Below are 15,307 nucleotides of genomic sequence, written 5' to 3' on the forward strand. Positions count from 1 at the left end.
AATCTTAACTGTACTTAATTCTATTCCCTGAGACCTCTATCAGGTATATTGCTATTGCCTTCTTCAATGAAGACTAACGCTAAGTACTCATTTAGTTCTTCTGCCATCTTTTTGTTACCCATTATAATTTCTCCAGCATCATTTTCAATCAGTCCTATATCTACCCATGTCTCTTTTACTCTTCGTATATTTAAAAATATCTCTTAGCGTCCTTTTGTTTATTTGCCAACTTCCTTTCATAATTCATCTTTTCTTTCCTATTGACTTTCTTTGTCTCTTTCTGTAAGTTTTTCAAGATTCCCATTCCTCTGTTTTTCCATTAATTTTTGCTTCCTTGTGCTACATTAGCGCCATTTTTCCATTCATAATTTTCTTTTTTTTCTTAGAATGTATCTCTCCTGCATTTTTTCTTGTAGAAATATCATCCAATTCTGCACTACCATCCCTCCATTAAGCTTACTTTTCCAGTCAACATGGGCTAGTTCCTCTTTCATTCCCATTGTAATTTCCTTTCGTTCAACTGAAATATTGACACACCTGATACCAGCTTTTCCTTTTCAAATTTGAAACTGAACTCGATCATAATATTATCACTATTTCCTAAGAGTTCCATTACCTTTAATTCCTTAATCACCTCCAGTTCATTACACATCACCCTATCCAAAACTGCCTATCCCCTGGTGGGGTTATCAACAAGCCATCCTGTAGGCATTCTATGAACTCTCTCCTGAGATCCAGTAGCTTCCTGAATTTCCCAATTCCCTTTCATTAAAATCTGTCATAATTATTTTAACATTTTCCTTCTGACATTCTTTTTCAATTTCCAGTTCTAACTCATAGTTATTTCCTGGCTGCTGTTTGGGGGCCTGTATATAACTGCCATTTTACCCTTGCCATTTCTTAACTCAACCAATAGGATTTTACCACTTCTGACCTTATATCCCTTCTTTCTAGAGATTGAATATCATTGCTTACCATAAGGGCCACGCCACCCCCTCTATCTCCCTACCTACATTGTGTACCCTTGGACATTCAACTCCCAATCACATCTATCTCAGTGATGGCCACAATGTCAGTGATATTATTTTTTAACCTCTTTCATAATTCATCTTTTCCTTCCTAATTGGCTTCTTAGTTGTCTTCTCTAAAATTTTAAGTTTCCCAGACCTCTATCTTCCCACTATTTTTTGCTTCCTTGTGTGCCCTCTCTTTTGCTTTTACTTTGGCTTTACCTGCCCTCCTCTGCCGCAATTTCTCATTTTTCAGTCAACAAATTTCTTTCTTTTTCGTATATACCTGTCCTGCACTTTCCGTATTTCTCACAGAAACTCCAGCCATTGCTGATCTGCTGTGTTCCCCATTAGTGTGCTTTTCCAATAGACTTGGGCCATTTCCTCTCTCATGTGACTAACTTCATTTGCTCCACTGAAATACTGACACATCAGACTCTAGCCTCTCCTTTTCAAATTTCAAAGTGAACTCAATCGTATTGTGATCACTGCCTCCTAAAGAGTCCATTACCTTAAGCTGTCTAGAGCATTACACAACACCCAATCCAGAACAGCCAATCCCCTGGTGGTCTAATGAGTAAGCTCTCCAAAATGCCATCCTGTAGGCATTTCATAAACTCTGTCCTAAGATCCAGCACTGACCTGACTTTCCCAATCTACTTTGATGTTAAAATCCCCCATGATAATTATAACGCTGTTCTTCTGACTTGCCTTATCCATTTTCAGTTGTATTTTGTAGTCCTCATCCTAGCTGCTGTTTGGAGGCCTGTATATAACTGCCATTAATATCCTTTTACCATTCTTAACTCAACCCATAAATATTCTACCTCTTCTGATCCTTTATCCTTTCCAATTATTTAATATTGTTGTTTACCAACAGACCTATGCTTATCCACCACCCCCTACCCCTTCCATTCCCTCCCAACCTATCCTTCCAATACACTGTGCGTCCTTGGACATTCAGCTTTCAATAACATCCATCCTTTAGCCACAACTCTAATGGCCACAACATTGTTCCCTCCAATTTGTAGCAGTACTGCAAGATCACCACCTTGTTTCGAATTCTACATGCATTTAAGTATAAAACCTTCAGACTAATTTTTAAATGTGCTGTGTCAACATCATTCCTGCAGCTTCTATTTTCTCTTATTTCCTGCCTGTAATCCTTGCTGCACACTATCTTTGCTTTACTGTTGTTTTCCCCTTCTTCAGCCCTAACACTCTGCCAAACGATTTTAATTCCTCCCTAACTGTTGTATTAAACCTGCCCACCAGGATATTTGGTCCCCTTTAGATTCAGGTGTGACCCATCCCTTTTTTGTGTAGGTTGCACCTTCCCCAAGAGATCCCAATGGTCCAAGAATCTGAAGCCCTGCCCCCGCAACAGTTTCTAATTCACGCATTTATCTGACTGATATCACTGTTCTTGCCCTCACTAGCACATTGCACAAGCAGTAATCCTCACTGACCTATCAAGGAAAGCTGATCGTAAATTCACCAATCAGCCCTGAGGGGGCTTTGACCACACCCCTCAGCTTGAGAATAAAAGCAGGGATGTGAGCCCATAAAGATCATTGTTAACTACACTCAACTGGGGTTCATGTCGTTTTTTCTGGGACAGCGCGTTCTTTCTGAACTAACTTGCATACAGCTGTAACCTCCTAAACTATAGGCTCCACAGAGCCATAGTTTGGAGCAGCAAGCTACATTACTTCTAATGTCTTCTACAATGAACACTGATGCAAAATTCTCACAGTTCCTCTGCCATTTCCTTGTCTCCCATTATAATTCTTTCATTGTTACTTTCTATCTATCCTATATCTAATCTAATCTGCTGTGTTCCCCATTAGTGTGCTTTTCCAATTGACTTGGGCCATTTCCTCTCTCATGCGACTGTAATTTCATTTACTCCACTGAAATACTGACACATCGGACTCTAGCCTCTCCTTTTCAAGTTTCAAAGTGAACTCAATCGTATTGTGATCACTGTCTCCTAAAGAGTCCATTACCTTAAGCTGTCTAGAGCATTACACAACACTCAATCCAGAACAGCCAATACCCTGGTGGTCTAATGAGTAAGCTCTCAAAGTGCCATCCTGTAGGCATTTCATAAACTCTGTCCTAAGTTCCAGCACTGACCTGACTTTCCCAATCTACTTTCATGTTTTTAAAAATAAAACCTCTTGTACATTTAAAAAAAAACTTTGTATCCTTTTTGACCTCCTTCCTATTTTTTCTTTTCCTAATGACCTTCTTAGTTGCCTTATGTATGCTTTTAAAAGCATCCCAGTCCTCTGTCTTTCCACTTGTTTTATTTCCTTGCATGCCCTTTCTTTTGCATTTACTTTGCCTTTGACCTCTTGTCTGCCACAGTTGTTTGATTTTTTTTTATCTCTTCCTTGAAGAAAGCTTGGTGATGCTAATAATGGGGTGTCAAAGTGAAAAAAGTCATAGTTGAGTGTGGATGGACTTAATAGAACCACACAACTGGGGAAATTGTAGAGATCCACAAACTGACATTTAAATTGTTTGAATTACATGATAGCTAACCTTTGTTGGAAAATTGCAATGTTGAAAGATTAGGTACTGTTGGTTCAATGGATTATAAAAAGTCCTATTCATAATTTTAATTTTTGTATATCTGTGTGAAAAATACACTGCTTTAAAAAAAATTCTAAAATTCCATGAATCATTTGTTGAATTCAGTGTTTTGTGTACTTTTTTGAACTATCCAGAATCGCAGAGCAGGATAATTCTTTGCATGAAGTGAATTCTAAAAATCGGGAACCAATTCCATCATGCGAGATAATGGATGTATGTAGTACTGACAATGTTATGAACACTATAGTAAACGACAATGTTGACTCAGCAAATACTGAATCATCAATAAGTTCTGAAGATCCTATATCCATGATGGATTCTATTTTGAAAGAAAGTGCAGTTATTTCACAGAACATAAATCTTCTTGGCAAGTGAGTGAAATTGAGCATTATGAGTTTTGTCATGAGGCAGGTTCTCTTAGTCTACTGGCAACATTTTTTTAAAAGCATAAGTGAAGATTAATTGCAATTGTTTATTCACTATTAATAACTTGCTTCATGGCTGTTGCATTTGTCTGCTGAAGTAATTGCATTAATTTGTAGATTGTAAAGTATTGTTGAGTTCTTAATTCGGAGATAAATGTAAATTGATTTCTATGTGTATTGTAGTAGCTGTCTGTGACATTCCTTTTAGGACTGTGAGTGAAGTTAATGTCTTCCTGACATTGTGTTCTTAAACGTACAGTATACTGAGTTTGAACATGCAGGTAGATCAGCACTGTGAATTGTACAATGCAGAATTGCACACAACTGGCTCTGAATTGTTTCATGAGTACATTTTACAACAGATGAATTCATGAATACAATTTTTTTTGTTTTAGACTTGGTGAGATTAATCATTTTTTTGCTCTTGTTTACATCCTTGCAAGAAAACTTCCATGAAACTGAATCAACACCATGTGAACATTAACAAGCATTAAACAATCTCTTGCAGGGTGGAACTTATGGATTATTTGGACAGTATTGACTGTAGTTTAGAAGATTTTCAGGCTACGTTATCTGGCAAACAGTTCAATGTGGATCCAGATATTCTATCAGATGTAAGTACCCATCATGTAACTAGGTATTTGATTCCAAATCTAAACTGGATTTATCACTTTACCAGATGATAACTATCTGTACACAACATAAAGCTGCACCTTAGATTTTATTTTTATAGCATTTTGAATTATATTTATGGCATTTAACTAATGTAGCTGATGTTCATTTTGGCTAGTAGTGTGTTTATAGAGGCTGATAGGCATTATTAATGCTCCAGAAAAGTGTTAAGAGCAAGAATATAATTTGCTCTATCTTGTGCTAATAAGAAGATGCAATTTGTTAATATAAAGTCTGTTGCATTGATAGCTCATACTCTTGCAATAGATCACATTGCTTTCTGGCTTGGTTACTTATCAAACTTAATTTTTCTTTCCCTTGTCTGGTCAAGTCAGGGCCTATTTTATCCAGTATTTTTCTTCACTACATCAAAGGCACTGATATTGAATGCATTTTATTCTGACCATCGAAATCTGGTATGATGATTTAAAGCTTCTAGAAACCTGGTTTCTTATAAAACAAGATAGTAATTCAGTACCATTCACATCCTGAAGTTCAGCTTGAGGTGCTATATATACTGCATACATATAGAGTGTGTGTGTATACAAGTAAGTGTATATTGTTTGGATGACTGGTCATTTTTTTAAAAACAGACCAGTAGCAACAGCAAATCACTTGTAACAGTGTTTAAACAACAACAAACAAGAGAAGGCTTTTTAAACATTAAAATCATGTTTAATTCTCACAAAAAAATGCTGGCTGCAGCCGATCACAGACACCTCCCCACTGAGGTCCTGCTTCTGCCTGGGACGCTACTCTCCTTGATGACACTGAGACAAGGGATTCTCCTGACCGCTTGTGGCTGGGAGACAGTGCCACACAGTTTGAGAGGGAGAGTTGGAAAAAAAAGTCAATAGGGGTAGGTAAAAAAGAAATGGAAAGAGAGAGGGGAGGGAGTTACCTGAAACAAGGACAATCGTCATTCTAATTTCATGTTGAGTGAATTTTTTTCAATCTTTGGTCAGTTCAGATCTGAAAAATTTTCGGATAAACGAGGATTTCTGATTTGTTTCAGATATCCTCATTTATCCAAAATATTATTTTTTTTTCGCATAAATGAAGATTTTGGAATTGTACTGTGTGTGTGTAGATGTATATATAGGAGAGAGAGAGAGAAAGAGATCTATCTCTCACTTGGTGTGTCTCTGTCTCTTGATCTATTGAGATAGATATATAGATATATGTGTGTATATTTATACATTTCATATGTTCACTCACCTCACTCACTCATTAAGTTTGTATTAGCTTCTCTCCTGTAGATTAATAGATTAATCATTGATAACCTGCTGGTGCCCAAGAAGAGTCCAATAACCTGCCTTAATGACTATCGACCAATAGCACTTGCATCAACAGTGATGAAGTGTTTTGAAAGGCTGATGATGAAGCAGATCAGCTCCTGTCTGAGCAATGACATGGATACATTCCAGTTTGCCTTTCGTAATAACAGGTCTATAGCCGATGCCATCTCACTGGCTCTACACAAAACCCTTGAACACCTGGATGGCAAAGATGAATACATCAGGATGCTTTTTATTGACTACATTTTGGTATTTAACACTATCATCCCCTCAAAACTGATCAACAAACTCCAAAACCTTGGAGTTAACACCACTCTGTGTAATTGGATCATTGATTTCCTCACCTCCAGACCACAATCAATGAAGATTGGTAAGAACTTCTACTCCACAATCTCGATCAGTACCAGAGCATCACAGAACTGTGTTCTTAGCCCCTAGCCTTACTCACTGTACACCTATGACTGTGTGGCTTGGTACAGTAACACCATCTATAAATTTGCAGACAATACCACAGTAGTGGGTTGTATAAAGGGGATAAATCAGCATACAGAATGGATACTGAAAACTTGGATGAATGGTGCACCAACAACAACTTTGTACTCAATGTCACCAAAACTAAAGAGCTGATTGTTGTCTTCAGGAAAGCCAGAGGTATACAATCCAGTGATCATTGGGGGATCAGAGATGGAGAGGGTGAACAAATTTAAGTTCTCGGAAGTCACTACATCAGAGGATCTTTCCTGGACCCAACACACCAATGGCATTGTGAAGAAAGCACGTCAGCGCCTCTACTTCCTCAAGAGTTTGCGGAGGTTTAGTAGGACATCAAAAACCCTGGCAAATTTCTACAGAGGTGTGGTGGAAAATGTGCTGACCGGCTGCATCACAGTCTGGTATGGAAACACCACTACCCCTGAGTGTAAAGCCCTCCAAATGGTAGTGGACACAGCCTAGGACAGGCAAAACCCTCCCCACTATTGAGTATATCTGCAGGGAACGCTGCCGTCAGAGAGCAGCAGCAATCATCAAAGACCCTCATCAGTTGGCATACGCTCTATTCTCGCTGCTGCCATCAGGAAAGGGAGTATAGGTGCCACAAGACTCACAACACCAGGTTCAGGAACAGCTGCTATCCCTCCACCATCAGACTCCTCAACAACAAACTTAATCAGAGACTTATTTAAGGACTTTTGTGCATTTTATTGATTTTATTTTTGCTCCCTCTGTATTGCAGTCAGTTTGTTTATATTTGTAATCTGTTTACAGTTTTGTTTGTTACATATTTTATGCTGTGTACGGTTTATTTTTGCACTACCAATTAGTGGTAATTCTGCTGTGTCTGCAAAAAGGAACCTCTGAGTTATATCTGATGTCATGTGTGTACTCTGACAATAAATCTGAAATGTTTGACTTTGTGTCCTTCCCAGAAAGGATTCATGAAATCTTGAAAGTTTAATTAGGATTTAAATTATCTGATGTACTGCTGAATAACTTTTTGGGTTCAGCCCAGACAATTACCACATGAAAGAATTGAAACTTAATGACATTTTAAATTTGAATAGGCAGCCTATCAGATTCATAAACATATTCAATTTAATGCAAGAAACACTCCATGCTTTCCTAGGGCACAACACTTGCCCTCCTAAGGAAAGCAAGCATTTTTTAAATAAACAAACCTAACTATGAAATATTTTCAGATGTAATTTAAAAAAAAGAAAATAGAAACATCTGTAGGCAATCAGGCCATTCAAGACAGCGATAGCATTTAACGTGATTGTGGCTGATTGTGCTGGCCTAAATGTCTCTTCTATGCCATTTGTCGAAACACACACTTTCCTCAATCTATCAAATATTTATTAACCTTCACCTTGCATACTTGCAACAATCCAGCTTCCATCATCTTCCAGGTAGAAGTTCTAGAGATTCACTGCCCTCTTTGAGGGGTGGGTGGGGGGTGGGGGTGGGGGGTGGGGGGGGGGGGAATTCCTATGTACCTTGATTTTAAATCATTACCCTTTATTTGTAATGATATAACCTTATTTGGTACCTTTTCACTGAGGAATTTCTTCCAATATTTACCTTCTAAAACTCCTTGGTATCTTATTTTAGAATAAAATCATCCTGTAGCGTCTGCTAACGTTAATGCTACCAAAATGAAAGACGTGCACACAGCAAGAGGCCTTGGGGAGTGAGGTCAGCACGTTATGGCGTTACTCCCCTTCCAGTGGTGTGCCACTTGGAAGCAGCACTGCTCCCACAAATATGTATGGCATGGACTTAAGAAAGAAGTTGCAAAGTGGGCCTGGAAGTTTACTCACTGTCAAACTTCTATAAAAATCAGTGCACACCAAGGTGCCTCTTCAATCTTTCCCAGCAGTGCACCGATGTTTTGAGCATGTTCATATAGACCTGATCGGACCCCTGCCAGTGTCTCAGAACAGAGATACATCCTCACGGTCATAGACAGATTCATGCAATGGCCAGAGGCCATCCCATTGCCATCCAGCCATGCTGAGACATGCACCAGAGCATTCATTGCCAACTGGATCTTAAGATTCTGAGTTCCCACACACATCACCTCAGACCACAGAGTGCAATTCACCTCCACGTTATGGACTGCCCTTGCGCGCTTTTATGGCACCCAACTGCATCATACCACAATGTACCACCTGCAATCCAATGGCCTTGTGGAAAGTTTCCACCAGCAACTCAAGATCACGCTCAAAGCCCAACACACTGGGCCCAACTGGGTAGACCAGTTGCCATAGGTTCTGCTGGGAGTGTGCACTGCCCCAAAGGAAGACATCCCAGCGTCCTCCACAGAAATGGTTTACGGTTCCGTTCTCTTGGTTCCAGGAGACATTCACGTCTTGTCCTACTCCTGCCCTTTGAATCTGGACGTAATTCAGCAGCTTTGACACCACATTGCAATAAGAAAACCAATTCCAACCAACTGGGGTGGAACCTCCAAACAGCATGTGCCTCCAACCCTCCTTGACACTGACTTTGTGTTCGTGCATAGACAGCCCCCAGGAATGCCATTGCAATGGCCATATGATGGCCCTTTCTGCGTGATCAAAAGGGATGGGATGCTGTACACTTTAGACACTGGGGGACATTCTCAGCTGTTTAGTATAGACAGACTCAAACCAGCACATGTGGACCCTACTACCTCTATTCACTGCCCCCAGCCGAGGAGACGAGGGCGTCCACCTAATGTGCATGCAGCCGGTTCATCTCTTCTGGGCGACAATTATGGGGGGGGGTTGGTGTAGTGAGCCAAGTGGCCGCGTAGAACAGTGGGCTGAACTGTTGCCCGTGCAGCGCTGTCGGCTTGGTCGCCGCTCACTCACCTGTCCGGGAGGAGCGCACAGCACTGCAGGCTGGGTCGCGGCGCACTGGGAAGTTGGGTACTCACCTCCAAGATGATGCAGGGCTCCCAACATTATTACTTTAGGACATGCGCCCTTCAGATAAGTTGCAGGCACAGGGTGATGTCACTTCAGATCCCAGGTGGGAAGGGATTTAAAAGAGGCAAATTTGAATAAAGAGTCTTTGCTGACTAACCACTGTGTCTGGTGAATTGATTTAGTAGCTCTACTGAGTAGTTGCTACAGATGTGCCTTTTTTAAATTTTTTTTAAATGTAAAGGATATTTGTGGCCTTTGTTATTGGAAGTTTAGATCATTATAAAATGTATGATCAAGGCAAGTGCATTCCTCTTGGCAAATTGTATTTTTCTTTTGTACATCTGGTTGAAGAATTATAGAGTCCACTTTATCATATTTTCTATTGGATGGTTTCTTGTGGAATGAGAATAAAAATTAATGTACTATTTTGTGAAATAAAATTAAGGAAATGTTTTTTTTAAATTGCAGCAGCAAGAGAATACCAGCTAGCAAAAAAAAAAGAGGAAAATGTATTGCCATTGCACTTTATCATTACAGATGTTATTTTCTGGCTGAGATTCTTGAGTTTTAGAACCTGAATCAAAGGGAGGTAGCTGAAATATAATTCTTTTGAATATATCTGGAAACTTGAAAAAATTTACATGGCAGAATATATTACTGTTATTTGCCTTTGTCATCCTCTCTCCCCTCTTATAAGTGAAACTGATACTGTGGCACACTCGGTGCTTCCATAGTGTGAGACTTTCAAATTGTCAGACGATTGGTGAGTTCAGAAAGAGTGGGGAAATGGGGTGTGAATTTAAGGCAAGTGGAAAAGAACTGAGTTTTACTACTCATGTATAAATGTGTAGATGCCCTTTCTGTATTATGGTTTAAAGTCAATAAAATATGTGGCAATCTTATTGGCTAATATGAATTGTAGTTTCCTCTTAAAGACCAAATCCAAACTCCTCTCTTCCAGGAGTTATTTAAAAGATGGTTAGTGAGGTACTGCTTAATACCCTCCATAATGTTTGGGACTAATACCCTGTTTTCCTTTATTTGCCCCTATGCTCCATTTTTAAATTTATAATCAAACAATTCAGGTAATTAAAGTGCACATTCCAGATTTTCTTCAAGGTATATATTGCTACACTGCTACTGAAAGAACACACAACCAGACAGGTTGAGCTCAGTGAGCAGAAAACTGGTTTATTGCAGGCTGCTGGGCTGGACTTATACTCCCAGCCCAGACCTGGCTGAGAACTGCGCTGGGGGGCGCTGACGTCACCTAGGCGTCACGTGGTCCCCCAGCGCGGGCTTCTGAGCCCTGTGCTGAGAAGGGGAAACCTCCGACGGCACCATTTTGGCCGGCTGCCCCGCCGCATGGATTACAAGCGGGGCCAGTTCGCCTGCCTAGTGGTGTGCCGCCACAACAGTTTGGTTTGACTATATTGAAATTACATAGTCCCTCATTTCAGGGCACTATAATGTTTGGATCATTTGGTGCTTGTGAGTACTCAAGCATGTTTAATTGCATCATTGGTGCAAGTATAAGAGAGATAGACTTGCTAAGCTTTGATCATCTTTGGAGTATGTAGTTGCCATTTTTCAACTTAAAACTAAGGAGCACAGGGGCAAATAAATGGAAAATAAAGTCCCAAACATTATGGATGGCATTATATACAGCATTAGAACTAATCATGATTCCATTACTTTAAAAGGATTTTGTTATAATTTTTTGTGTGTTAGGTATCGGGAGCTAAAGACTGTCTTAATGGAACAGAATCCAAAATGGATGAAAGCAAATCTTCCAGTACTGGTTAGTCATCATAGAAATTATTATATATCTTTTGCCATTAGCAATTGTAAACAAGAGGTGGTTTTTACTGTTGCTTTTCAGGGTTCCTTTTATTGTCACATAATAATACATTAAATATCATATACATGATGTACAACTTTTGACTGCTGTAAGGCAGAGTTTCCATGAGCATTGCTTGGCACCCCTAACAATAAAAGAGCAAAAGAAAGACCCTACAGAGACTGTTTGTCTGTGGATTCACCTCCAGTGCTCCCACAGCCACACTAATCCCTGTTCAATCTATTGACAACCCGAGCTCCAGTAAGATCGAGAAGCCTTCAGCACTGAAGTTCCTTCAGGAGCCCTTCTTGGCCTCAGTACCCACTCAAATCACAGTTCCGATGCCTGGTTCCCATAAGCCAGTCTCCAGCAGCCCACAGCCTATGTGAGTCATTTGAATGCAAGTCACCAACAACCTACAATCTATGTGGGTTCATCACCCACTGAGCCCCTCGCTGGTCTGCTGCCATGCTCTTCCTCCCTTTAGGGTTGTCTCCCATGCTTCCCCTTCTCAACAGAGGGGTCTTCCCCCATTTCTGGTGCCCTGTGCCAGCCTGCAACCCCTCTGAGCTGCCCAGCACAGAGGCCACCATCTGGGCACAGACCCTGCAGTTGCAGGATTTTAATTCAAAACTCCATTAGCTCCTTTAACATGCTGTGTAAAACTTGAATGGAGCCTTCAACTTGAGGACTAGGCGATTGGACCTTTCAGAGCAGAGCCTGTGTCTTCACCTCTCACTCTCCTGAAACCATGAGCCTCCTAACTGGCCAATGAAGTGCCTGATGCCTTCTTCTCCACTCCGTCAATCTGACTTTCCACTTTATGATCTTTCCTGTACTCTAAGGATTCTCTTCTGCAACACCTTCAGAGTTTAACCATTTAATGTGTATGTCCTACTCTGGTTTGACTTATCGAAGAACAATTCCTCATACTTGTCAAAGTTAAATTCCATTTGCCACTACTCAGCCCCTCCTTCCCAATTGATCTAAATCCTGTTGTAAACTTCAATATCGTTAATGTCTATTATAGCAATTTTGGTGCCATCTGGAAATTTACTAATCATGTTAACTCCATTGTCATCCAAATAGTTAAAGATATCAAACAGTGGACCCAGCACTGAACTATACAGTCACACATCTCTAACCAGAAAAGTAACCCTCCACTAAGACTCCCTGACTCCCTCTAAGTCTGTTTTAAGCCCAATTGGACTGAACTTTGGATTCCATGTGATGTAAATTTCTAGCCTAACTCATGGGAGACTTTGACCAAAGCCTTGTTAAAGTCCATATATACACCTTTGACTACCACTCTTGGTCAACTCTGGAAAAACGATCACATTCTGAAACACAATCTGCCATGCACAAATCCATACTGACTACGTCCATTAGCTCCTGAACATCCAAATTACAAGTAATATATTCCCATTACTGACAAGATTGCCACAAGCTCCTTGTGGCTTGTCCTCACTGTCCTTATTAAATAACAGTACATTAGCTACCCTCCAGTCTTCTGGTACTTCACCTGAGGCCAAAAATATTGTAAATATCTCTGCAAGTGCCTCTGTAATTTCATCTCCAGCTTCCCACAAGGTCTAAGGGTGCACTTGTTTAGGCCCTGGGTATTTATCTGCTATAATGTGCTCCTTGGCTGCCAACACAGTAAATATCCAGAGTGTTGCAACTCTGCTTCAACAATCTTCTCCACAGTAAAAATTGATGAAAAACTGTGGCTCCACACAAAGATGGCATGACCTTTAATGGGTGCAAATCTCTCATTGTCACCCTTTTTCTTATAAGTATACCTGTGAAATCTCTTTGGTATTTTTTATTTTTCCTCCCTCCAGATTGTCTTTTTGCCCTTCCGGTTTTCCTGCTAAGAGGACTCCTCCACCTCTTGTTCTCAAGGGATTCACTTGATGCAGACTGCTTAAGTTTTAAGTTTGCCTCCTTTTTCCTGACTGAACCTATAATCTCCCATCTTAAGCCAATCTTGGAATTCCAATGATAAGAAAAATTGTAGAGTTTTTTTTTGTTTAATTTAGATCTTAATACTTTCAACAAATGTTATGTTCAAATATCATAAACTGTATTTGGTTTATTTGCAGGTAAGCAGTTGATGCAATACAATATGTATCCTGTACTAGCTTTTCTTGATGGAACAACCTCAGCTATATTAGAAAAGGAACATCATGCTCCAGGCCATAAGAGAAATGAGTTAGTTGAAGGAGAAAAGGAGAAAAAAAAGACAAGCCAACTTTTTAAATTAGAACCTCTCACAGAAGAAGAGGCAAGAGAGGAAACATTGTTTTACTTGTGTGAACTGGCACCTTCAAGTACATTAAGCTAATAATGAACTTAATACTTGAAACGTTTAATTTATTAGTTTGTGTAGTTCAGGCCTTGTATTGCAATTCTTGTAAATATGTTGCACTGTTTTTGCTAATATATTGCCAAGTACTTGTCCCTGTGTTCTTAAATATAGCTGCATTTCTGATGGAGTTAATTATGTTTAAGTGACCATTAAGTACTATTGCTGTGGCATTACTGAGCATTGTTTTATTTTTGTTACTGATAGCAATGTATGGAATTGAAAATTGTTTTTTTTACCCAAAACCAGCTTGGGATAATTAAAAGCACGACCCTACATTCCATGGTTTAAAACTATTAGAACTGTATGTACTATTCTGTTAGCTTGCACTTGTAAGATGTTCATCAACATAAATACTGTAGCCAGGTTCCTGATAGTCTTAGCACCCAGAGTAGAAATACTACACCTCCAAACATGAGAATCAATATTGTTTTCTACTTCAAATATTAATGAAATGCTTGAACTACAAAGCATGACATTATATTTTAGTTTTTTCAAGGCCTTAGCTGGAATACATTTTGTCTGGTTTTTTTTCTTGTGCACAGAACATTAGATTGGCCCTTGTTTCCAGTTGTTGACAGCATTTGAAGGACAGGTAACATAGTTAGCATATGCAATCTACAGTTGTGTTCATGTGTATTATTGGCATAATCTTTATCGACTGAGGTCAGTCCAGCAAACCTGTGTAAAGAATTAAGGTTAATATTAATGATCTGTTCCCAGAGCAGAGTCTTAAAACTATCTGCAGTGGACATGAGCCTTCAAGTTTGGACTTGGTTTTTAAAATATACTATACCATAGACTGTGACAGATTGTGAGATCATAGTAAATCGAAGAAATATGCAAGCCAGATTGTAACTTTGGGGTTCTAAATGCTTCAGATCAGCAAAATGTCATTAATGTTTTTACTCTGAACTTGTCTATGGAAGTTTTATGGCAATAGTTGCATTTGGACTCCTATAAACCTGGAATGGGACTGGTGAAGTTCCGATCCTAAAGGGAGAGTATTGCACTGCATCTGCAATTTAAATTGGTCTTTTACATGTGATTGGACTACAATTAAAATTTGAATTTTTTGTCTAATCTCGCACATTAAATTTCCCCTCAAGTATAGTGAAGTCTGCATTGTCAGTGAATACATTGGTGACCAAAAGCTGGAAAGGTTACAATTATATTTGTGCAGCAATCGGTCTTAAACTGTTAAGGTTGTTGCTTGGAAGAATAACTACCATTCAAGGCAATATAAACAATGTCAAAACATCCATGGAGATTTTTTTTATCTGTAGTGATTTATATTAAAGAAACTATTTATTTGACTGACATGATTCAAAAGAAAAATCAATACAAAGTTGAACTCTTCAAGTGGTATGCAGATTAGTCTCAAATTATCCATAACAAATGTACTCAGTTGATGAAAATTAGAATATTAATTCTGATTAAGTCTTTGAAAACTTGACTAAATAAATTATTTTATATCAACCAAGTATTTTAATTATTAATTTACACAGCTTTAAAGCCTTGGCTACCTCAATCCTTGGAGTTTTAATATTTTGTTAAAGTTATGCTCATCCGATTGTAAACTAGTTTACAATTAAATCCATTTATTTTACCAAGTGACTATATTAAAGGCCAGTCAATGACACTTAGCAGTACAGACCCATCTTTCAAACTTGCATTGTGCAG

At 39.2% G+C, this 15,307-nt stretch overlaps 1 protein-coding gene across 4 annotated transcripts in view; it reads left to right on the forward strand.

Annotated features, from left to right (window-relative positions):
- Nucleotides 1-15,103, forward strand: part of hsf2 (heat shock transcription factor 2) — a 72,117-nt gene extending 57,014 nt beyond the window's left edge. Inside the window, exons 9-12 of one of the 4 annotated variants that reach the window (XM_069886873.1) lie at nucleotides 3,746-3,982; nucleotides 4,545-4,650; nucleotides 11,148-11,217; nucleotides 13,362-15,103. In XM_069886873.1, the coding sequence (XP_069742974.1) occupies nucleotides 3,746-3,982; nucleotides 4,545-4,650; nucleotides 11,148-11,217; nucleotides 13,362-13,603 (655 nt within the window). In that variant the 3' untranslated portion in view covers nucleotides 13,604-15,103. Of the gene's footprint in view, nucleotides 1-3,745; nucleotides 3,983-4,544; nucleotides 4,651-5,953; nucleotides 7,928-9,884; nucleotides 10,005-11,147; nucleotides 11,218-13,361 lie in introns of those variants that run through there. The other 3 variants (XM_069886874.1, XM_069886876.1, XM_069886875.1) reach the window with 3 other exon arrangements.
- The last annotated feature ends 204 nt before the right edge of the window (nucleotides 15,104-15,307 follow it).

This window comes from Narcine bancroftii, chromosome 6 (genome assembly GCF_036971445.1).
Source record: "Narcine bancroftii isolate sNarBan1 chromosome 6, sNarBan1.hap1, whole genome shotgun sequence".
In the NCBI taxonomy this organism is placed as follows: domain Eukaryota; kingdom Metazoa; phylum Chordata; class Chondrichthyes; order Torpediniformes; family Narcinidae; genus Narcine; species Narcine bancroftii.